Source organism: Salmo salar, chromosome ssa07, assembly GCF_905237065.1.
Source record: "Salmo salar chromosome ssa07, Ssal_v3.1, whole genome shotgun sequence".
In the NCBI taxonomy this organism is placed as follows: domain Eukaryota; kingdom Metazoa; phylum Chordata; class Actinopteri; order Salmoniformes; family Salmonidae; genus Salmo; species Salmo salar.
This window is the reverse complement of record NC_059448.1, coordinates 46,898,073-46,923,007: the sequence shown is the minus strand read 5'-3', so window position 1 is coordinate 46,923,007 and position 24,935 is coordinate 46,898,073. Positions and strand designations below refer to the sequence as shown.

The window sequence follows — 24,935 nt, the reverse complement described above, 5'->3', positions numbered from 1 at the left end:
TGAGCCATAGTGATGGATTCTGGATAATGTAGTTTTGGAACCTTGCAGGCAAGAGCATGACCATGGCAGATTGTAATGTAGAACCTGGTGTGTAGTATAGAGAAACTAAAGGCACAGAAACCTGACAGGACTAGTACAGTCATGCAGGAGACTGTGGCGTTTGTGACAGAGGCGTTGGACTGACTTGAACAGCTTTTCTCAGTAGATGTTTGCATGTACATGCCCTGTTTTCAAATGGCACTCCGAAATCAAAATTGACATTAGCAATGAGCAAAACTACTAAGAGTCAACTAAAAAGTGTAACTGGATATGTCCACGACGTCATTAGTAAGTCCAGAACTAGTACTGAATGAATGGATGCGCTGATCTGGTGTAGTGAGTCAGTCAGGTTGAGGACTCTGAGAGGTAGCATATAGTGAAGCGTGGCTAACCTGCGCTGATAGCTGGGTGTTGTTCGGTTGGTGGAAGCGCTTCCTTCACTGTTCTTCAGCTCATCGTCCCAGCGTCTCCTGGTGTAGGAGCCGCTACGTACCAGACTAGCAGCAGAGTCCCTGGGATTGGAACCACACACTACAATAGCACCCAGGGCTCCACAATATACAGGCAAGGACCCGCAGCCTTGTGCTACAACAAGTCAATACTGGATAAATCCTAAAATGTGTCTAAATGTAAAATCAGCAATGACTAACAAAGTATCAATGACCAATATTTGTGATATTGTCAAATCTGATTGATGCTGGTCAAATGTGAACAGTGAGAATATTATTTTCCAGTAACTAATTCCTACACGTCATAGAAATATGTATGAGCCTACTTTTTAAATCTATAGATTTTTCATTGTAAACTGAAGTACTCAGAGGCAGCAGAGCGGCTACATCAAGACAACATGCAGTGCTGCTTTGGGCCTGTAACACAGCAGTGAACAGCAGGTGGTGCTCCTGTCAATGCACTTTTCCCTTCAGAGGGACCACACTGGCACTTTACCTGTTCTCCTTCTCGTCAATGTCTGATGTACTGGCCAGCCTCCTGGGGATGGTGGGGGCAACGTAGGCAAGTCTGGTTCCTTTGTCTTTTTCCTGCACATGAAACATTAGGAGCTCAAACAAATGACCCCAAACAAACATGCTACATCTACTAACATTCTTCATACATTGTCCCCCGGCCAACAAACCCGTTCTCCGTCGACGGTGGATTTCAACTTCAATCCAGCAACGCAACTTTTCAAAACAGTCTGGAACGGTGAACCATTAACTTCATCTTAATACACACACACACTTCAATGTGTTCAAAGCAGCTGGACATATAACATGATTTGAAACAGATCATCAAATATCTATAGTATCAGCACTATTGACTAGGCTAGACAGGGACACATTGTTATAGTAGGGGCACTGAGTGGGTCCTATAGGGACATGGAGTAAATATATGATAGGGTCAGCACTAATGACAAGCTCAGAACGGGACACATAACGGTACCGATGCCTGGGTCAGACAGCGTGGTGTTAGTTAGCTACTGACCTTCTCTTTGTCCTTGTTGTCCAGGGAGGAGGAGAGGCGTGGGCTGGAGGCCGAGCGCATCACCCCAGTCGTGTCCTTCTCCTTCTGGGCCTCCTTAGTGGCTGTGATCTCCGCCAGCGCCCCGTAGCTGCCAGTCTTCCTCAGGCCCAGGCGCCACGACGCCGGGGACTCGTCCGATTTCTTAGTCTTGTCATCCTCCTGTTTATCTTTAGGGGAGACCTCTTTAGGAGAGACCTTACCGGCAGGGGACACCTGCTGGGCCACCTGGGGGGAGAGAGCGGGGAGAAGGGTTAGTGGTTAGCCGTTAGCAAAGACACATTAATAAGGGGGGTTTATCAAATCAAATGTATTTATATAGCCCTTCTTACATCAGCTGATATCTCAAAGTGCTGTACAGAAACCCAGGCTAAAACCCCAAACAGCAAGCAATGCAGGTGTATACAGAGAGCAGACGAAGGCAGCAGTCCGGGGTTTAGTTTTCTGGGGTGAGGAACACAGAGCAGTCCACAGAGGTTAATCAAGAGGTCAAAAAGCAAAGGAGTTTTGGTGTGGAATGAATCTGCAGAGGCTACTGTCTGATCTCTGGCAGCACTTGATAACGTGTCATGGATTGACAAATTTAAGGGGGATGTTTGAGTAGAGGCGCATGTTGGAGGGGGAACCAGAGGTCTGGAGACATGCTCGAGACACCACAAGTGACTTGCACCCCTAGAAATAATATAACCACATCTAGGTCGACAGCTCCCTTGAAAGAGAGACATTGGTCTCAATGGGACTCCCTACTAAAATAAAGGTAAAATGAATAAATAAACTCTGGTACTAGACTTTTGACTGAGGGACGGAGTACAAACTCCTTACTCTTAGCAGCAGTGGCAGGCCTACAATCAGACACTAAAGAGAATAAACACTGTTTACTGAAACTCCAGTTAGTGATTGAGTCCTCACACAAGCCTTGGGCACACTTATACTGCACACATAATGGCTACAGAAACATCAAATAGACAACAATAGTTGGAGCACATGAGCCACAGACACACAGAGAAAGCATTATAGGACAGTGTGTTTGAAGATCCATGCAGAAAATAAATGTTTTGGTGGGGGGGAAGGGACTGTCACTAGGTTAGCAAGAGTGTTGACTGGATGGGCTATTGAAGTCAGGTGATTAGGCAAGTTGTCGTTTGGTGCGGCGGTAACAAGGGCAGGGTAACTAATAACTCTGGAACACACCAATGCCTCACCATGGGTTTTTTGGGCACAAGAGAAATGCCAGTTTTGCGCAAGCCTTGACGCCACAATGCAGGACAGCTTGGCTCCGCCACAGGCATGAGGGCAGTAATATAATCAGACTAAAGCCAATCAAGACAAGAGCCATGATGAGAGAGGGGCGGACGGAGAGAAAGAGACAAATAGAGTGGGAGAGAGAAAAACAGAGAGAGAAGCAGCAGCAAAGATAGACAGTTCCTAGCACAGAGAGACAAAGATATATTTTAAGGCCTGATCACACCAAACAATGTCTGACAAGGGGGTCAATCGTTTCTATTGGTTGAGTGAGTGACAGCTCTCGCAGGACACGAGAGGCATTTTGAAAAGACAAGACAATGCTAGTCTCAAAGCGGACATTGTTAAATTGTTTTGATCACTCTTGTTAGACAGAAGACATTGTGTTGTGTGTGCGCTAGGCATTAAAGTAGTAGGGGAATAAGAGCATTTCTACAAGAGAGATAACAGGAAATATGGATAACTGGGATAGCGATGGGTATATTTCATAGTCTGGACTTCAGCTTGAATGCAGAGTCCTCCACAAAGAAAATGCAATCAGATGGGAGGATACATCCAACGGGAGAAATTTCCTCGGGCACATAAAGGGAAACTTAAATGGAAAACGTGACCTTTTCAAAATATTGGACTTCAACGAAACGTAAAAATAGAAGTAGTATAAACCGGGTATTGTTTGTAGCTTAACAGGTTTTTTTCTAGTTTAATGATACTGTGCCAGTGGTGTTGAAGGAAAGATACTACAAACTACTCTTACTTTACATGTACTATCATTAGGATAATGTGGCGTAAGTCCATTGCCTCAGTTCTTATGAGGGAATAAAGCAGAAGTGCCCTCTAAAGAGTAACAGGCCTGCACTGAGAGAGACAGTACATTGTCAGCTGCAACACCACATCTGCACTGCAGAGGGCAGCAGACAAAGGGAAACTGGGGGCCATTTTTTAACAATAAATTCCCATCCTCATTGTGTCTTGTAATAATCAACACTGCTAAAATATTTGATGACCTTACCTGTGTCCTTCCAGGGTTCAACAGTGTACCATTAACAATGTGGAGCAAGGCTACCCACCCCCATGTACAACCACTGCTATGCCCTCATACGAACCATCAAACAAGCAAACCGTCAACACAGGATTAAGATTGAATCCTACTACACCGGCTCTGACGCTCATCGGTTGTGGCAGGGCTTGAAAACTATTACGGACTACAAAAGGGAAACCCAGATGCGAGCTGCCCAGTGATGTGAGCCTACCAGATGAGCTAAATGCCTTTTCTGCTCGCGTCGAGGCAAGCAACACCGAAGTATGCACGAGAGCACCAGCTGTTCTGGATGACTGTGTGATAACGCTCTCGGTAGCCGATGTGAACAAAAACAGGTCAATATTCACAATGCCGCTGGGCCAGACGGATTACCCGGACGTGTACTCAAAGTATGCGTGTCTTCACTGACATTTTCAACCTCTCCCTGACCAAGTCTGTAATACCTACATGTTTCAAGCAGACCACCATAGTCCCTGTGACCAAGGAAGCGAAGGTAACCTGCCTAAATGATTACCGCCCCGTGGCACTCACGTTGGTAGCCATGAAGTGCTTTGAAAGGATGGTCATGGCTCACATCAACAGCATCCTCCCGGACACCCGCTCCAATTCGCATACCGCCCCGACAGATGATGCAATCTCAATCGCACTCCACACCACCCTTCCTCACCTGGACAAAAGGAACACCTATGTGAGAATGCTGTTCATTGACTACAGCTCAGCGTTCAACACCATAGTGCCCACGAAGCTCATCACTAAGCTAAGGCCCCTGGGACTAAACACCTCCCTCTGCAACTGGATCCTGGACTTCCTGACGGGCCACCCCCAGGTGGTAGGAGTAGGCAACAACACGTCTATCACACTGAGCCTTAACACTGGGGTCCCTCAGGGGCACTTTGTACCCTCCTGTATTCCCTGTTCACCCACGACTCCATGGCCAAACAACTCCAACACTTTCATTAAGTTTGCTGACGACACAAGTGGTAGGCCTGATCACCGACAATGATGAGACGGCCTATAGGGAGGTCAGAGAACTGGCAGTGTGGTGCCAGGACAACAACCTCTGTCAATGTGAGCAAGACAAAGGAGCTGATCATGGACCACAGGAAAAGGAGGGCCAAACAGGCCCCCATTAACATCAACAGGGCTGTAGTGGAGCGGGTCGAGAGTTTCATGTTCTTTGGTGTCCACATCACCAACAAACTATCATGGTCCAAACATACCAAGACAGTCATAAAGAGGGCACGACAAAACCTTTTCCCCTCAGGAGACTGAAAAGATTTGGCATGGGTCCTCAGATCCTCAAAAAGTTCTACAGCTGCACCATGGAGAGCATCCTGCCTGGTATGGCAACTGCTCAGCATCTGACCGTAAGGCGCTACAGAGGGTAGTGCAAACAGCCCTGTACATCACTGGGGCCAAGCTTCCTGCCATCCAGGACCTATATAATAAGCGGTGTCAGAGGAAAGCCCATGAAATTGTCCGAGACTCCAGTCACCCAAGTTAGAAACTGTTTTCTCTGCTACCGCTCGGCAAGCGGTACCGGAGTTCAAAGTCTGTCACGGTAAAGTCTACACTTGTTGTATTCGGCGCATGTGGCAAATAAAGTTTGATTTGAAGACCAGCGCTCCTGTTCTTCAACTAATCGTAACTCTCACGCCCCCTGGGCCTCTGACATTTGTTTCTGTTCACAGTGTACCGCAGGCGGCGACAACACCTAGCCAAGTGTTGTACTACTCATGTGACCGGCAACAAATCCCAGGTAACCCCCTTTATGTAAACCCCGTGTATCTTGAGCCAAGCATGAAGTGCGGGTTTGTGTTAAAGCTTTAACTAAACAGACATTGAATTATATTGAGCTGTATACCGGTGAGGAGTTGAGATGGCTCATTTCAGGGCCTCATGTGAAAGCTGCATTCGTCGCCATGTATCCCGGTTTACAGGTTACTTCCTAACGCATCAGCGGTTAAACCTTCCATTTAGGTTCTATAACTAACAAACTTCAGGGACACGGAACAACTTGGTCAGTCATGTGACTCCAGAAAAAGTTATTCAGTAGTGGGAGCTGTAAAGGCGTGATAAACTCTCTGCAGAAGAGGCTGACGAGGACTAGTGGAGGATTTCAGTGGACCTATCCACCAGGCCGTACCTTCTTGACAGGCGAGGTGAGAGTCACCTGGTTAGTGGGGCTGGTTGGGGAGGTGGAGGACACCGTAACGCTGGTCGGCGTTGGCACCACAGTAGTGCCGTTACTGTTGCTCATAGGGACAGGCGTCTTGTTCTTGTCTGGAGGGGAGGAAGAGGGGCTAGTATGAGTTATTGATAAATAAAAACTGGTTTATACTTCTTCTAACCACATGTCTGTAGACCATTAAATTACATCAAGCATTTCTTGGCCAAAAAAAAAAAATCATAAAAACGATAATCAGGTAGACTGTCTGCAGACCGTCATTGCAAGATATGGTCTGATTAGCTAGCTAGCTAAAGTGCTAGCACCAAACCCCCCTTTAGACGTCTTTTTAGCACCAGATTTTTTTTTTTAAATGGATGGGTTTGTTGGTGTTAAAATAGAGCAGGTATGCTTTTTTGACCATATTTTGTGCATGTCATGCTGTCATTTTTGTGTTTATACTTTTTCATAAAGATGCACAACCATAGGTGAGGTCACAGACAACCGTGTTTGATGTCATTGCAACAAGTATGTACAGACACCGTTCGAAAGAGTACATCTACGACACACTCCAACATTTACAAATCAGTTCAACTAATGTAGACCGGGTCTAAGGTCTTCTTCAGAAATCAGGTCAAGGTTTAGAAACACCCTGCCTGCCATTGTACCATTGCAGTAGGTTGAACATACCGGCTTCAGTCTCAGACTCCGAGTCTTCCTCCTCTTCCTCCTCGCTGGAGCAGCTGGACTCCTGGTCCTTCTTGCCCTCCTCTTCCTCATCCACCTTCTCCGGTTCCAGGGTCTCGATGCGCGGGGCGGGCTTCTCGGGCTCCAAGAGGAGGGTCTCTTTGCTGGAACACACACACAATGTTTGGTACTTTCAGTCTGCATGGATTCATTATTATTAGACTACAAAGACATGTGTGCACCATTTCAGAGCAACACCCATAAACCTCCATATTATCAGGGTGCCTCAATGACTTGGAGATACTTTAAAATGTACTGAAAGTATGGTATTTCAAACAGGCACTTTAGCAATAGTTTGCCCCGTGGCCTAGACCTCAAATAAAATTGTATTAGTCACATACACCGAATACAACAGGTGTAGACCTTAGAGTGAAAAGCTTACTTACAAGCCCCTAACCAACAATGCAGTTTAAAAAATTACAAATAAGAAATAAAAGGAACAAGTAATTAAAGAGAAGCAGTAAAATAACAATAGCGAGACTATATGTTAACTCGAAATGACAACGACAAGGTTCCAGTTAAACAACGTTTACTAAACTGTATTAGCACACCACATGGCTGCCATTGCACTCAGGCCAGGTTCATCGACAACGAGACTGATGCGCAGGCGCACTAATAAACAGAGTGATAGCCCCGTAATAACAGAAATATAGGGATACTTAAAACATGAACTTAACTCTATATACTGGGGGTACCGGTGCAGAGTCGATGTGCAGTGGGCACCGGTTAGTCGAGGTAATATGTACATGTAGGTAGAGTTATTAAAGTGACTATGCACAGATAACAGAGTGTAGCAGCAGTGTAAAAGACGGGGTGGGCGACCTACCCTGGGGTTAATGCATAAAAGACAATCCATTACATGACTGTATTTCACTGAGTGTCTACCTAATGTCACCCCATTTCCCCCCAATCAGGATATTTACCTCTTAATGGATTTTAGATTTTGATTGTTGTCCCCAGTGGTCGTCGTTTCTATCAAGGGAGACTTCTTAACATCCTTCTTTTCACTATTGAGCTGCAACGGGAGAAAAACATGAAATGATTGAAGGCAGTTGGCACCCTAACGCCATAACTTTCAGTAAAAAAACTAAGAAGAAAAAGTCTGATTTGATCAAGGACCTCTACACCTGCAAGGCGTATACCCAGTGACTCGGAGTTTCACTTTTGAAAGCTTTAATAGCAGGTTATGCAGTTCATCCAGGCTCAAATGAAAGCTCTTATGTAAGCATTAGCCACACTGGCTTACCAGATTCTGCTTTTTCTGTAATTCCTCTAAGTAGCCAAGGACATCTTCATCTGCAACATCAAAAGCCGTCTGACCCTGAGGAGGAAACACAATTCTCAGAACTTGTGTTATGAGAAGAGCATATATCTGTGCAGTACAGTACATGCTCCATATTCAACTGAACCTTAGAGGGTATGGATAGAGAATGGAGACTCCATAGAAGTACTACTCACCACTTTATTGATAAGGTCCATGTCACACAGGTTCTCCACCAGTATCTTGCAGGCCTCCTCTTTGCCCCAATGTGAAGCAGCGTGGAGCGGGGTCCAGCCATCAAAGTCTTTAATATTTACATCATACCCTGCTTGGATTAAAAGCCTGGGGGGCGCAGAGGGGGAAACAAAAATAGTGTTTATGAGATTTAGCTAATCTTGTTCTTTTGGATTTGGTGCTGCAACCTAATCTTATCAGTCGTTGCCAGTGTCCAGGCTTTAGTTACTGTGCCAGCATTATGGCTGTATTTCGTATTAGTTAGGCATAAACAGAACCCAAAGACACAAATAAAACAAAAAGTATTCTATCAACTATTTGCATAAGTGCAAATACATTCATGCAAAGGTTTAAGAACCCTATTTCAGTCAAACATCTTGCAGGACAGGAAAAATGTTGACCTCTGAGTATCTGGTACTCAACATGGTAGATGTTAGTGTTAGCCAACTATGGCAGTGGAGTGTGTGGGAGACTTCGTTGGCTGCATTCCCAGGAGCAGATGGACAGGGTGCTGCAGTCCCTCCCTTGGGCAGTCTGTCTGTACTGACAGGCCAGAGATTGGCTCTTGATAACCACTGGCACAGTAATGAAGTAAAATCCCACAAGGGACATGGCTATAAGCAGAATCCACCTAACAACAAATACCTAACGACAACATGTAAGTGGAAATCTTTTAAATCAGCATTATTAAAGGCGATAAGTCTAGAATAAAAAGGAATCCAAAGATGGGCTACAGCTTGTTAGAGGTAAAGGCGAGGTAAGGCATCTGGACTTACTTTAAAACCTCAGCGTATCCCTTGGCGGCGGCGACGTGGAGTGCGGTCCCCCCGGACTTGGCGTGTCGGACGTCGTTGATGGTTCCGCTGTTGAGCCACTGCCGGGCGTCCCTCAGCATGATCCGCTCCTCCTCCTTCCTGGCTGCCTCGATGTCCACGCCTGGTGAGGGCGGAGTGTAACGGTGACCACTGTTAGTCTGGCCTCAGTGGATTAACTGCTACTTAAAAAGAGGCACGTCCCTATAAACACTGGAGATTATCTAGGCTACAAAAGAGCAGTAGAAGGCAGAAACTGTCAGGAAATAAATGCTGCCTGTCTGCCATTCAACCCCAGGGAACTAACATCACAATATTACAGAAGTGATACAAAAGACAAAAATGGAACACTGAATCTGGACATACCAGATACACATGCTTGCCACACATGGCCTTAAGTGAATGAGTTGAAGGCTCACACTCAAATGGGGAACTACAGTCCAGAGTTTCATTTGAAACTAACAATGGATGAAAAGTCAATGAGTCTGATACCCTTTACACAGCAGAAATCTGACCTGGAATATTACACAACAGGCTAAATGTCCCTATGGTTTACACAGTGTTGTAAGCGAGCTATGGACATTTGACATACTTTGTATGGCGAGGTGTCAAAATCCAACCCATGAAGGCATGTAGTTTAAGCAAATAATCCACTTGTGGTTGTGCAAAGTGAGTGGGAGCAAAGCTAGCAATCTTTTCCATAGACTAGAGGCCTCTGACCTCTGACAAATTGCTTATTTCAATATTTTGTCCATGTTATCACTGCTCTGGGACTGAGAGCAAACACAGAGTAAGTTTTCCATGTGGGTCAGTATGTCTAAGGTATAGGCCGGCACTATACAGGATACAGGCTGTTGCAGGAACAGGAGTGTATTGTCTTGCTGACAGTCGACTGGAACCCGAGACAGCTGAAATTTGGAGCGACTGGTGAAGGCGTGTCTGACTACTCAGCTGTGAGTTGATATGCTCATTGTTTATGTAGTTGAGCACTAAGTGCTCTGGGGTGGAAGCCAACAACACTTCAGATGATCCTATAGGTTTTGGGTTTCCCGTATGATGCACCATCATCCCTCAGCTCCTGCAAAAAAAAGGCTGGACTTCCTTTTTCTATCCATTCATGAAATTCCTTTATTTTTCCATTCATGAGAAGGCCAAGGAAAGTCAAGCAGCATTAAAAAAATAAAGATTGACTAAGATCAAATATAAGATCCAGGAATAGCTGATTTTATTCAGAAACAGATAGACATTAGTTAAATCAGCGCTGGTTAAGTGCCTTGTTAACACTACCTGTCATTGTTGATGAGATTAGCGAGCTGAAGCGTGACTAATTAAAAGGACAAAAGAAGATCCAACTGTCTGACAGTGTGTTAGGCTGGATGGACAGGGAGGACAGGGTGCAGTTCACTCCAGCCAGAAGTTCTGGCCTGGTGCCAGCGGAGGAGAACAAGGGACGATGGGACGTAGATCTGTCAGCTAGGGGACCTTGGCAAACATTCCTGCACAATTTCACTGACAGAGCGCCGCTTGTCTGCATGCTGCGTTTCAATCGTGGGAAGAAATGAAGACGACTCAGAAGGTCTGAAACTGACTCCTGGCTGCCCAAGAACCAATCCTGCTGCACAGTCCATCTAGTTTGGTTTTACTTTCACATTGTGCAGTAAGAGTTAATGGTTATGACAAAAATACTTATAGTTTAGCTAGAAGCCTTTGCATTGAGTTTCCCCATCCCTTTCATCAACAACACCATGGGTCACTATGATGTCTGGCTGCATGGAATAAACAAGCTCCATTTGAAAGGGGGATGAGTGTGGCTCCACAAGTCAAATCCCTGACTCACTGCACAAATGAATGGTCCAATGAAACAGATTTTTCCAATACAGAAGTGAATCAATGGGTTCAGGCTGGTCTTGGGGGCAGATGGCACCATGGCTGCAGTGTTCAGTAATGCTTTGCCCTTTAGTCCAGTCCATGTGATGCCATTACAGTGTAATACACAATGCACTGCTGTCATAATGGATCTCAATTAGTCCTTTATTCTGCTGGGCTGCCGCGCATACAGCCTGTGGAACTGGTGGACCGTGGTACAAAAGGTGAGATGTCCACAACCTCACAGATGCATGTTTTACAAATGCACCAGCAAGGCAGGGGAACTCTATTAGTCAAGGCATTATCAACATTACTAGCCCTGCAATAATTGGCCTGTATAAATGTTTATTGCATCTGTAACAATAGGGCCCATCGCTTACTAGAGAGCAGGGACATTTAAGGAGTAGCCTGTACTGGTTCTAGAAAAAGGCAGGGAGACTAATAGATCCTAAGTAGAACTACAAAACAGCAGCCTGGTGGAGGAACTGGACACAAAGCTGCTTTTTCAAGAGAAAATTGCACCTTCTACCGGGACGCTGAGAAAATAAAGAGAGAAAAGCCAGTAGACCAGAAAACTGACTGATTCAGTCCTCATCCACTCTCCCTCCCCCTCTCTCAAAGCTAGGCCTACATATGGTCTGGTAAAGCCAAAATGGAAAATATCCCAAAGAATCTGACCTGGCGCAAACATGAGAATCCTCTGAGGAAAGTCGCCTGGACCTCTGAGGATGAGATAACACAGGACTAAATTCAGCGGAAGGAAAACCTGCTGACTAGCCAAAACTAAATTACCCTAAGACACTGAGCAGGGAAACTGTGTGTGTGTGTGTGTGTGTGTGTGTGTGTGTGGCATCAGAGACAGCCCTTATGGGCAGTTAGAGGTAGTGGGTGGGGGCCCAGTCACCTAATGTCTGGGAGACAGAGGGGATCTGAAGGTGGAGCCAGCCGCGCAGTAATGGTGGTGACTCCTTAACGAGTTTAACCCCATGACTAAGGTATCTCTTTAGAGAGGAGACCATGAGACGGGAGGAGAAAAATCACATTAAACATACAGAGGGAGCTGAACAACACGGTTACATAACTGTACCTTACTGAACACGGAGAACGGAGAGCTGCTCTAGCCATTATTGTGGTAAGGTCAAGAACAATGCGCATGAATTCATTCCCTACCTGGGGTTACATCTAACAGCCTGAGAATTCCACTCATGCTGCAACTCCGCTGCAAACTAATTGCCAGTGTAACTGCCCATCGACCCAAAAACTGATGTGGCATCACTGATCAGATACAGCCAGGAGGGAGAAACGCTTTGCATATTAAAAAGGCCGGTGGTCTGATGTCTGTCATATGACTGATGGTAAATACAGTGGTGTGCAACATTGTGGTGCTGCAGGCAGGGGTTGTGTGTCTGTCAGTAAGGGATGTTGGGAGCTGGCGTACTGACGCCCCACTTCAAAGCCGCAGACTGCGTATCCATCAAGCCCGGAAAACGAAGGCTGAAAGCTGCAGTCGGCCGTGAGACGCGCGGGGCTCCCGTGGGATAAGCCGCCGCCTCCGTTATATAATACTCTTAAGTAGCGTAGCATGCTAACAAACAGCAGGAGAGGTCATAACTGCTGAATGAATTCTGCACATTCAGCCCTTAGGACTGGAGTGTTAAAAGGATAGGGCTCTGACCACCTCAGACAAGCCCTGCTCCAGGTCCCTCCACTGCTGCCTTCACCTCATACCCATATTCCATACCCGGATCATATTACTGGGGATAGTCTGGTTCTACTTAAGGCTGGGCTGTATAGCATATTTTACAGTATGCCATTATTGCAGAATGGACCGGTTTGGGTTTGTACTTTACCTACTATAAGGGTATTTGAATGTTTGGTTTGTTAAAATGTGATATGCTGTGTGTAACGTCAATTTTGATAGTTTATACGCTACTTGAGTCATCCCCCTCTTCTCTCTCCATGCCACTTCCCACACAGACCTAGCCCAGCTCACTGTCACTCAAGGAGCGCTTTGTTGTTGCTTGACCATGAGACACATAGCCAGAGTGAATTTACGAACGCGCCCTATCTACTCCGATGTGCCAAAGTTCAGAATAACTGATGAACCTTCGAACGCTCAATACCCGTTGAATATGTCCGGCGTCAGTAAACATTGGAAAAAAAGCGTAATTAAATTGTTAGTCACCAACACTCTGGATAACATGAAAACAGCTTAACCAGCTCTACTAGGGCAAGTAAAAAGGATGAGTGAGGTGTTCTCATTCATGTCTGGAATTAACTAGCAAGCTAGCTAACTTTGGCCAGTTAGCTTGGGTGCTTGACTGCCGTTGTGAGGTCAGAACGCTCAGATCAACCCTACTCCTCAGCCAGAGCATCCATTGTGCGCTCGAAACGCTCTGAATTTACGAAATGGACAAATCTGACAACGCTCTGAATTTACGAATGCCCAGAGCACTCAAGTGAATTTACGAACACACCCTTAACTGTAAGTCCGCATGGTCAATGCAGCACATGCAACAATGTTGACAACGATGTTTCTACTTTGCTTTTTAATATAAATCCACAAGCGTTCAATAATTAGTGTGTTTCTTACATCTGCAAACAGCTAGTTTGTCTTTTCTTTTCACATTTTAGCTAAAACATGTTTACCGCTAATGCTTATCACTAGTTAGCTAGCTTGCTAATAAAATGTACTGGGTCAGAGCAAACATAGCTAGTTAATACAGCCTGATACCAGTGCTGGTGTAGGCCTAAATCAGCATGTTGTTTGTGCAACAGTATCTTCTAAATCAGAGGTATAGGCAAAGCATGAATGTTGGCTACATGAAGAAACATTTGATGTAGCCAAAGATTATAGGGTCCCCTAGGAAACACTGACCATCACTTTGGTTCCTACCCTGTCAACTCCATTCATTGTCATGTCAAACACTTCAAAATGCCCACTATTATTTATATTCTAACTATAGAATTAGAATAATTATTCTATTTCCATGATTCCAACAGTTCACCGAAGTGTTTATCTAAATCGCAGTTGCAACATTTGTTTACAAAAATAAGGCCTAGTTTTTTTTGCCCATATCGTGCAGCCCTTACGTGGCAGTGGGGAAAGTCTCAAATTAGAGCAGGAAATGCAGAAATTGGTGAAAGTGCAGGATTTTTTTTTGGGGGTTGAAGAACAGTATAAAACAGAATGGAGAAAGACCCATTGAAATCACTTAGAATGTATGTGTTGCCACTGTAGGGTCATGCACTACCCATAAAGCAAATGTAGAACTTTATTCAAAAACAACGTCAACATAAAAAAAAAATGACAATGATGTGATATTTTGGCATATCGCCCAACCCTAGTTCTACTCATCTACACCTCAGGGGAGGAGCAACCTAAGCAGACATGGGTGCAAATAACAGAGGGGGTGTCTGACAAGCTAAGCTGCTACCTAACTTCTAATTACGGCTGGTGACTAGCATGATTAACAATGTAAACACTGCGAAGGTGTCCAGCTACACTTAGTGGATTTGACGAGAGCTGCATTTGGACTGGCTACTAGGTGAAGGAGAGCGCCACAATCTGCCGACAACGCAGCGGCATCATGAGCAGAGGAGCAGTTCGTCCCCAGGTCCATTAGCATGTCTGAACAAGGCCTCCCACCAGAGGGGACGGGTACACGTCATCATATCAAGAACACCCAGGGCCAAAAATAGAAAAACTCTTCCATCCAGTTTAGAATCATCACAGAGAAACACAGAGTTTAAGTGGATCGCATTAATCTCCATTATGCAACTTCTCCACCGAGGCAAAGCGTCGCAGCTGCCGGGACTGGGTCTCACTTTATTTCATAAATCCTTTGACACAGTACACGCATGTTATACCTGGACATCATGTACGTAAGAATGGTATTGGGTGAAGTAGTGAAAGGGGAGTTAGACTAGACCAGTGAGCTTGTTGGCCGTGGAGGCTGCAGTGCTATTGAACCAAGCTGAGTGCACGCCACTGGAGGCCTGCCAAGACCTGCCTGATATGACCGGAGGCCACAGCAGCCTAGATGCGTGTGCCACGATCCATTGCACACACACCAACTCTCCTCCCTTAACTGTCTATTTGGAAAGGCAGTGCATAACTGCCTGGTCTATAGCAAACACAATGATGCTAGCAAAGTAGCAGCACTCATTTGTCATTAAAAAGTAATCCATTTTGAAAACTTAATGAAAAACATTCCCATTATGTCGTTTTAGGCACATCCCTTCCAATTACAAATCGATGTAAAAAGCCCCATTAATGATATGCTTGGTGGACAATGTTTGACTGGCAATGGTTCAACTGAAAGCAGAAGAGAAAGTTGTTGTTGACTAGCAGGTCAGTGTGGGGCAGACAGTGAGTCAGTGCTGCAGTCTGTCTGTACCTTGTCGGTTGATCTCATTCTTCAGGAGCTCCTCCATGGCCTCCTCCTCAGCGATGTCCAGTGGTGTCTCCCCCTCACTGTTCACCACCCCCACACTGGCTCCCTGGCCAATCAGATACCTGCACAAACACACACACACTTACTTAGGACAGGTATGTAGTAGTCCAAGTAGTATTAGTAATAGAGGTTGACCGATTAATTAGGGCCGATTTCACGTTTTCATAACAAATCGGACATCAGTATTTTTGGACACCGATTTGGCCGATAATTATTTTATTTTTTTACACCTTTATTTAACTAGGCAAGTCAATTAAGAAGACATTCTTATTTTCAATGACGGCCTAGGAACGGTGGGTTAACTGCCTTGTTCAGGGGTAGAACGACAGATTTTTACCTTGTCAGCTCAGGGATTTAATCTTGCAACCTTACAGTTAACTAGTCCAACGCTCTAACCACCTGCCTTACATTGCACTCCACGAGGAGCCTGCCTGTTACGCGAATGCAGTAAGAAGCCATGGTAAGTTGCTAGCTAGCATTAAACTTATCTTATAAAAAACAATCATAATCACTAGTTAACTACACACGGTTGATATTACTAGTTTATCTAGAGTGTCCTGCGTTGCATATAATCGATGCGGTGCGCATTCGCGAAAAAGGACTATCGTTGCTCCAACGTGTACCTAACCATAAACATCCATGCCTTTCTTAAAATCAATACACAAGTATATATTTTTAAACCTGCATATTTAGTTAATATTGCCTGCTAACATGAATTTCTTTTAACTAGGGAAAATGTGTCACCTCTGCAACAGAGTCAGGGTATATGCAGCAGTTTGGGCCACCTGGCTAGTTGCGAGCTGTGTGAATAGTATTTCTTCCTAACAAAGACAGCCAACTTCGCCAAACGGGGGATGATTTAACAAAAGCGCATTTGCGAAAAAAGCACAATCGTTGCACGACTGTACCTAACCATAAACATCAATGCCTTTTTTTAAATCAATACACAGAAGTATATATTTTTAAACCTGCATATTTAGCTAAAAGAAATCCAGGTTAGCAGGCAATATTAACCAGGTGAAATAGTGTCACTTCTCTTGCGTTCATTGCACGGCAGAGTCAGGGTATATGCAACAGTTTGGGCCGCCTGGCTCGTTGCGAACTAATTTGCCAGAATTTTACGTAATTATGACATAACATTGAAGTTTGTGCAATGTAACAGGAATATTTAGACTTATGGATGCCACCCGTTAGATAAAATACAGAACGGTTCCGTATTTCACTGAAAGAATAAACGTTTTGTTTTCGAGATGATAGTTTCCGGATTTGACCATATTAATGACCTAAGGCTCGTATTTCTGTGTGTTATGTTATAATTAAGTCTATGATTTGATAGAGCAGTCTGACTGAGCGACGTAGGCACCAGCAGGCTCGTAAGCATTCATTCAAACAGCACTTTCGTGCGTTTGCCAGCAGCTCTTCGGAATGCTTCAAGCATTGTGCTGTTTATGACTTCAAGCCTATCAACTCCCGAGATTAGGCTGGTGTAACCGATGTGAAATGGCTAGCTAGTTAGCGGGGTGCGCGCTAATAGCGTTTCAAACGTCACTCGCTCTGAGACTTGGGAGTAGTTGTTCCCCTTGCTCTACATGGGTAACGCTGCTTCGAGGGTGGCTGTTGTCGATGTGTTCCTGGTTCGAGCCCAGGTAGGAGAGAGGAAAGGGACGGAAGCTATACTGTTACACTGGCAATACTAAAGTGCCTATAAGAACATCCAATAGTCAAAGGTATATGAAATACAAATGGTATAGAGAGAAATAGTCCTATAATAACTACAACCTAAAACTTCTTAGCTGGGAATATTGAAGACTCATGTTAAAAGGAACCACCAGCTTTCATATGTTCTCATGTTCTGAGCAAGGAACTTAAACGTTAGCTTTTTTACATGGCACATATTGCACTTTTACTTTCTCCTCCAACACTTTGTTTTTGCATTATTTAAACCAAATTGAACTGTTTAATTAGTTGAGGCTAAATTGATTTTATTGATGTATTATATTAAGTTAAAAATAAGTGTTCATTCAGTATTGTTGTAATTGTCATTATTACAAATAAAATAAATCGGCATTGGCTTTTTTTTGGTCCTCCAATGAATCGGTATCGGCGTTGAAAAATCATAAATCGGTCGACCTCTAATTAGTAACATTCAGTAGTAGTAAATTAAATTCTTCACTGAATCAATATGTATGGATCAAGTCTCTTATTTAACCCAAGTGAATATAGGTTCAATCAAAATGCCTAGGAAATCATGTCCATCTCATTCTATGTATTAGGCCAATATAAGCTACTGCTGTAGGCCTATGAAAAGTTTGAAAACAAAAATGGGCCAAATTCTAGCAAGACAGGATTGGAAAATAGATTCATTTACCAGTTACCATAACTGTCAATATTGTGTTCCCTTCACCTGCAGGGAAACAGTCCAGTGAATATATTTTGAAAACCTGTACGTCATAACCAGGGATTCCGTTAGGAAAATGTGGTGCCGGACATTTGACCGGCAGAGTTTAAATTTACCGAACAGTGCTCAAAATGACAGAAATCACATGTAGATTATGGTAATTCATATTAACAGAACATACAAGTCGAGGACCAACAATGTGTTGTCTTTCTTACCGAATTCTGATTCGCACTTCAAATAAAATCGTCCACATTTACTTTCTCAGCCAACAAGACGAGTGACGAACAGCAAAATCACTAACCTTTGACAATCTACTATCCCCCATAGTAGGAAGAAGAAGAAAAAAAAGACCTTTCCTGTTGGTCAGCTTGTCGAGAAAGAAATAGCTTATTCCAAACAGACTGGGATGATAGATCACACCTCCATACAACCAGTAGGTCTAGGCTACTTTTTTTTTTTAAATCACGTTAAAAAGCAAAGAGTGATGCAACAGATCAGAACGTTTAGCTTAAAAAGGTTGATAAACTTATTTCTTCACATTATAAAGCACAGCAACACGCACAACGCATTGCGCTATAAGCAAATGTTCATTTCATAATACAATTAAATCGGGAAAACACCATTGTCAAAAGCGCACATGCTAGCGCTTTAAAGTGAATAGGGCTGTCCGACAAAAATAAATATTGTCTGTCCGAGAGTCGTCTGTTCTTTTGACCGATTAATAGGTCGAAATGTTAGGTGTATTTTTTCATAGTGTTTTAATGCATAGTGCCTCCAGATCATTGCAAAGTGGTGTGTGACGCGCTGATGAAGCATGCCTTCTGTTGCCTATGCATTTGCTGTTTGAGATGCTGTAGCAGCAGATTTTCCATCAGTGAATAGGCTTTATGTCCATCAATGAAGGCTAAAAAGCATTATTTCGCAATTTTATTCATCGGCTATTACCGACCAATGGAAACCCTGGTCACAACCCACTGGTAGCAGAAATCCCAGACCTTGGGAAAGGCTAGGGACATAGCCCTCCAATGACCTAACCATTGGAGTTTAATGCTGTACTCCTCCACCCTATGGGTTTTATGCTGCATCCCGCCGCTGACCTAACCACCTAAGGAGTTTAATGCTGTACTCCTCCACCCTATGGGTTTTATGCTGCATCCCTCCGCTGACCTAACCACCTAAGGAAAGCTTACTTCACCCTGGAGCCCTCCGCTGACCTAACCACCTAAGGAGTTTAATGCTGTACTCCTCCACCCTATGGGTTTTATGCTGCATCCCTCCGCTGACCTAACCACCTAAGGAGTTTAATGCTGTACTCCTCCACCCTATGGGTTTTATGCTGCATCCCTCCGCTGACCTAACCACCTAAGGGACAAAGGTGTAATTCTAGAGCGCAATTAAGGGCGTTTTCTGATATAGGCATTTCTTGATATCAAGTTACACCCATTGGTGCGTGGCCGTTTTTCTCATTCGGGGACAACAGTGGTTCACATTGACGGGGCTGTAGTGGAGCGGGTCGAGAGTGTCAAGTTCCTTGGTGTCCACATCCCCAACGAACTATCACGGTCCAAACACACCAAGACAGTCGTGAAGAGGGCACGACAAGACCTTTTCCCAACAATTAATCAAATGGCCACCTGAACCATTTACATTGCTGCTGCCCCCCCACCTCGTTTTTACACTGCTGCTACTCGCTGTTTATTATCTATGTAGTCACTTTACCCCTACATACATGTACAAATTACCTCAACTAACCTGTACCACCCCCCCACACACTAACTCGGTACCACCTGTATATAGCCAAGTTATTATTTCTGTTTTTTACTTTAGTTATTTAGTAAATATTTTCTGAACTCTGTTTCTTGAACAGCACTGTTGGTTAAGGGCTTGTAATTCAGCATTTCACAGTAAAGTCTACACCTGCTGTATTCAGCGCATGTGACAAAAAATAGATTGTTAACAACTGTAGCTAAGCCTAACCCTTTTCCTAGCCTTAGGCTCCTAACCTGCCACGCTAATTTACCTTACCTGCCATGTTAGTTATCCTAACCTGCTGGGTAAACAAATCTGTGTCGAGAAATCATCCTCAGTCTCATAACACCGGAACTGACCAATGGCAGGTATCAATTGGAGTTTGCTGATATCAGGGAACACACATTTCAACAAACACACTGAATTGCAGTCTGCCATCACACCATATTCACCTGAGGGATTTCCTGGTGTACCCCTCCACTGACCTAACCACCCGAGAGGGTTCATGCTGTCATTCTAGTACCCTGCCGCTAATCAGACAACTAGTTCACACATTCACTGCATAATTAGCCTAGTGATTCACCCTTTTTTGATTAATCATTCTCCAATTATCTTTCCTCACCGATTTTGCGCCCTACGCTGGCTGATTGAAGAGGCTCTTGGAACAGCAGGAGATCTTGACTCCTGCTGCTACCAATTACAGCCGCGGAGAGACGCAGACCCTTCTCATTAGAACACACCGCATTCCGGTAACTTCGCTTGTAATGGAGATTCAGTGACCGCCGATACATTTTAGAGTTCCACATTGTCTTTGAATTCACTTTTGACCCATTTTAGCTGGGTTTTACAAGTTGTGGTTTGGCCTTGTGGTTAGAAGTTCACCCTGCCATCTAGTGCCGGGCGATTTGTGCTTTTTAGGTCAAGTTGGTTTTGATAAAAATAAATCACGGTTTTTGATTTTGAAAGATTATTTTACCATTAAATAGGTTGAATGCTGTGACAGAATAAAACAATTAAAAGTCCCAAGATGGTGGTGACGGCACAATCCAGCTTATTAGGACAGAGATATGGTCAAAATAGCATATCACAAGATATGCAGTACCAGTCAAAAGTTTGGAGAAACCTACTCATTTCCAGAGGTTATTTATTTTTACATTGTAGAATAGCGAGGACATCAAAACTATGAAATAACATATGGAATCATGTACAGTAGTAACCAAACAAAATCTAAAACATATTTTTTTAGATTCTTCAAAGTAGCCACCCTTTGCCTTGATGACAGCTTTGCACACTCTTGGCATTCTCTCAACAAGCTTCATGAGGTAGTCACCTGGAATGCATTTCAATTAACAGGTGTGCCTTGTTAAAAGTTCATTTGTGGAATTTCCAACCAGTTGTGTTGTGACAAAGTCGGGGTGGTATACAGAAGAGAGCCCTATTTGGTAAAATACCAACTCCATATTATGGCAAGAACAGTTCGAATGAGCAAAATGAAACGACAGTCCATTACTTGATCCGCTACGGGATCAGTAGAGGGACAATAAGTTACTCCCCACTGTATGAAAATGCTTAAACTGAACATTTGACAGCTTTAACTTATTTTTAATAACTAATTTGTTGTAGGGGTGAGAGGGAAGTCTAAAGGATATCTACAAGGCAGCTCTTGGAATTACAACAACAAATTGCAGCTGATGAAACGCCATAAAAGGCTAAATTTCTGTCAATTAATAACCTTGGTAGCATAGTAGGATACTTCTACTCTAACTTGGGCAGCAGGACTGCACAGTGTGAGATAACGCTCACGCCAGGCTCCTGTAATATAATACAGAGAAGTAAAACAGGTCACAGCACAATGAGTGCAAGTGAGCTCCTTCAGCTCTCAGCCTGTTTAAAATGTCTACTGATAATATCTCCCTCCTTGCCGGCCCCTGTTTCTGTCCCTTTAAACAGCCTTCTTACCTCAAAAGGACAATGAAAGGAAAGACTGGAAGCAACTGGAGTAATGACCGATGTCGATGGTTACCCCCCGATTTCTCTATAATGATTACATCACAAGGAACTTGTGCGCGGTTTTTGGGGCCATCTGATAGGCGGTTGCCCCCATCAACATGTAATCATGCACCCTGGAGAAACAGACCATTGAAAAAAACTGTGACCCCTGACAAGTTCAGGCTGGTCTGCTCCATAAAAAGCAGCTATTAGGAATTAATTGATTAGCTTTGCATTTCAGTCTAAGATAATTGAACAGAAAGGGTTAATTGATGACCAAAATGATCTATACAGGATGGGGGTAATGGATGTTCTCCAAACGTAAAGGCATTCGCACAATTACGTGTTCAACTAGCCACAAACCTCAGGGAATAGCCTAGTAACACTTGGCGATGCAAAATAAACACTTGTTAAATAAAAACCGAGTCATTGCCTCCATTGCAAAAAACGGGTTTGCTGAAGGTGAATTGCCTGGCTAGCCATCCACGTCGCTGCGGCCAAACTGACGTTTCTTCTCCGGAATGAATGTATACGATCATGTATGTAGCGATCAGAGCAGCAGAATTTAATTCAGGGTGAGTCGTCAGGCAATGTGAAAGGGCTGGTACATAATGGGGTTATCCCAATGCAGCAATTTGTGTGCGGGTGGGTGGGGGGGGGGGGCTAGAGACCAGCCATTGCCCTAGAGGTCCATAACAGCCTCCAGCTGGACCCTCGCCACGTCAGCCATGACAGCTCTCTGGCCCAGCAGCTGTACTTACTCTGCTATGTCCATGTATCCACAGGAGGCTGCGGCATGGAGGGGAATCCAGCCCTCATTGTCGGGCTGGTTGATGGCAGCCCCATGCTCCACCAGGAACGTCACCATGTCCACATTGTCATCTATGCATGCCTGAAGGAGGGAGGGAGAGAGAAATAGTAAGTACGTTGAGAAGTCCAACATTTAACACTAAGAAACTGTGTGACGACCCCCGAAAGGAGAAGAATCACGAGCTTTCAGAGACATGCAGGTAGGCTTATGTTCATGTGTGATACCTTCCTCAGAGTGTCAGGAACCAGCTAGCAGCACCTTGTGTGTGTGTGTGTGTGTGTGTGTGTGTGTGTACCCGGTTGACCCCGCCGACAGGTAGTGGGTGGTGTCAGTAGGAGCTGCCTCACGCCCCGTTTTAAAAAGAGGCGCCTTATTTCTCCAGAAAATTGTTGGCGGGGTGGTAACATGGCCAAAATGCCAGGATATAGCTGAGGTGTTTGGAATACCTCAGTGTATACTATTGCTGTTGGGATGGGGGAAATTGGGCGGTCTCCGAGAGCTCATATGCAAATTCGTTGAATTTTCTCTCCCCGTTTTAGGCTGTCCCATTCAAAGGCTGTACCTATGGATTTATGTGCTGCTCTAGACAGCATGACTGATATTTCACTCCAGTCAAATGTGGTTAGACAGAAAAGACCATTGAGTTACCCAAAACACACTCGCCATTATACCCTCGACTCAGTAGTATTTAGTCCTCAGGAATAGGCTAATCCGTTGCATTCTAGGAACAAGAAACCGGTAAGTCAGAAATTCAAAAGGAGCTTTCTTTTCCTTCAAATATGCAAGCCAGGACCTGATAGAGGCAAGGAGCACAAACCTGAGGAGGGAAAACAGACCTAAGCGACGACACTACAAAATGGCTGTAAAGACTAATCTGCTAATTTTAGGTTGCATCCAAAGACAAACCATAACAATACAATAAATGACATGTGGGAGTGAGCCAGCAACTGTGTGTGCAAATACTAGCTGTGGCGTTCCCTGCCTAGAGGCAAAAGGGATGACAAAGGCCAACGATCTGGAGTAGAGACAGAGCGAAAGGAGAGAGAGTGCTGTAGGGAGTTCAGACACTGTTCAGAGGACTAGGGGCTGCTGGGCCAGCTCCAGAGTGACCTCAATGACGACCTAGGGGTTAAAATGACACTTGCTTCAAAGCCAGCCAGATAACAAGGTGAAAGAAAGACAGGTGTCAAAGAAACAAAGCCAGGCTGGGCAAAACATTGTACACAGGAATGACAGGACTAAAGCTGGACAAAATTAGTTAAACAACCATTCACTTCTGACGGCAGCAGTTTCAGATCTCAGTAAGTGGATTTCACAAATCAAAATCATTGACTGAAAGGCCCCCCTACTCTCATTTCGACTGAATGAGAGTACTACTGCTACTAAACGTTACTTTTCGGACCCAGGACTTTTAGTTGAAATCCCTGCTTTCCATTCCATAACCTTGATCTCTTGATAACTTTCAGACCTTGAGGCTTCCCCCTTCCTAAAAGCTGCCTGTAATGTGTCGCACTCTCTCAGGCTGCTATGACGGCAAAAGCGGTGAGGAGAAAAATAAATAAATAAAATACACCGGACTCACAGCTATCTGGCTGGAATCCTTGTCCAAATTTGGGCCGTTTACAGCATCGTACATGGCCAGAGCAGTCTGCGTGGGCGTGTGTGTGTATTACTATCCTCATGGGTACCTGAAATCCTCAAAAGTCTCCCTCATTGGGACATTTCCCACATGTGTGTAAGACGTGGCCGTAGGATAGAAGCTGTTCACGGCAGCTGCTTGGAAGAGTGTATCCAGGTGCGTATCCACCTTTCACTCACTGGCTGGCTGGGCTCGTCTGACTTCGCTGCAGGGCGGACAGAGACAGACGGCGCGCCACTGAGCGCAATCCACACAGCTGCTCACAATCACACTCTGGCTGAGTGACAAGATGACGCTATGTCCGTCTGTCTGTCAAGAGTTCAGTCACCCCTGTCAACATCCCTTAGACACGCACACAATGTAGTCATTCTTGATAAGAGAGTGTCTGCTAAATGCTGAAACCAAAATAATGTAGCTAAATGTAGATTGTATACAAACAGCTAGACCGGTGCTCTGCACCGTCTGAACACTGCAGGTGACTGATAATATAGGCATCTAAGGTAGTAGCGATTTAGGTCAGTTGATTTGTGTACAACTCTCCACCATTTCCCCCCTCTGTCGTGTCTCTGACTGCTCCCATACCCCTTAAGGAGAACTCACTGCCGGTTCCTGCTGCTCCCCTCTCCTCCACGTCATCCCCTACAGGAGGACAAGCCCACCGGCTACAGGAGCCCAACAATGTAATCCCTTAATGGTTGGAATTGGTTGTAGCTGACAGGTGCCAGAGTTACTGCCAACATCGCAGGGAAAAGTAGCATGGCAGCCAGGGGGACAGGACAGCCAGGGGGACAGGACAAGGACAGGACAGCCAGGGGGACAGGACAAGGACAGGACAGCCAGGGGGACGGGACGAGGAGGACAGAAAAAGATGGTGAGTGTCATCCTTTGGCAGAGCTGTGGGGAAACTGGCATACCTGTCTGACCCACTGTTATCGCTCAGAGAGAGTGGGGCAGCCAGGCATCGCTCAGC

General features: G+C 44.7%; 1 protein-coding gene across 15 annotated transcripts in view; it reads right to left on the bottom strand.

Moving 5' to 3' along the window:
- Window positions 1-24,935, bottom strand: part of LOC106609419 (protein phosphatase 1 regulatory subunit 12A) — a 71,629-nt gene that overhangs the window by 28,534 nt on the left and 18,160 nt on the right. For 12 of the 15 annotated variants that reach the window (XM_014208228.2, XM_045722111.1, XM_045722113.1 and 9 more), the window contains exons 2-12: window positions 22,277-22,407; window positions 15,323-15,441; window positions 9,021-9,180; window positions 8,208-8,352; window positions 7,996-8,070; window positions 7,673-7,764; window positions 6,693-6,853; window positions 5,982-6,118; window positions 1,519-1,782; window positions 985-1,076; window positions 432-551 (exon numbers count right to left, since the gene is read on the bottom strand). In XM_014208228.2, the coding sequence (XP_014063703.1) occupies window positions 432-551; window positions 985-1,076; window positions 1,519-1,782; window positions 5,982-6,118; window positions 6,693-6,853; window positions 7,673-7,764; window positions 7,996-8,070; window positions 8,208-8,352; window positions 9,021-9,180; window positions 15,323-15,441; window positions 22,277-22,407 (1,496 nt within the window). The remainder of the gene's footprint in view (window positions 1-431; window positions 552-984; window positions 1,077-1,518; window positions 1,783-5,981; window positions 6,119-6,692; window positions 6,854-7,672; window positions 7,765-7,995; window positions 8,071-8,207; window positions 8,353-9,020; window positions 9,181-15,322; window positions 15,442-22,276; window positions 22,408-24,935) is intronic. The other 3 variants (XM_045722116.1, XM_045722117.1, XM_045722112.1) reach the window with 2 other exon arrangements.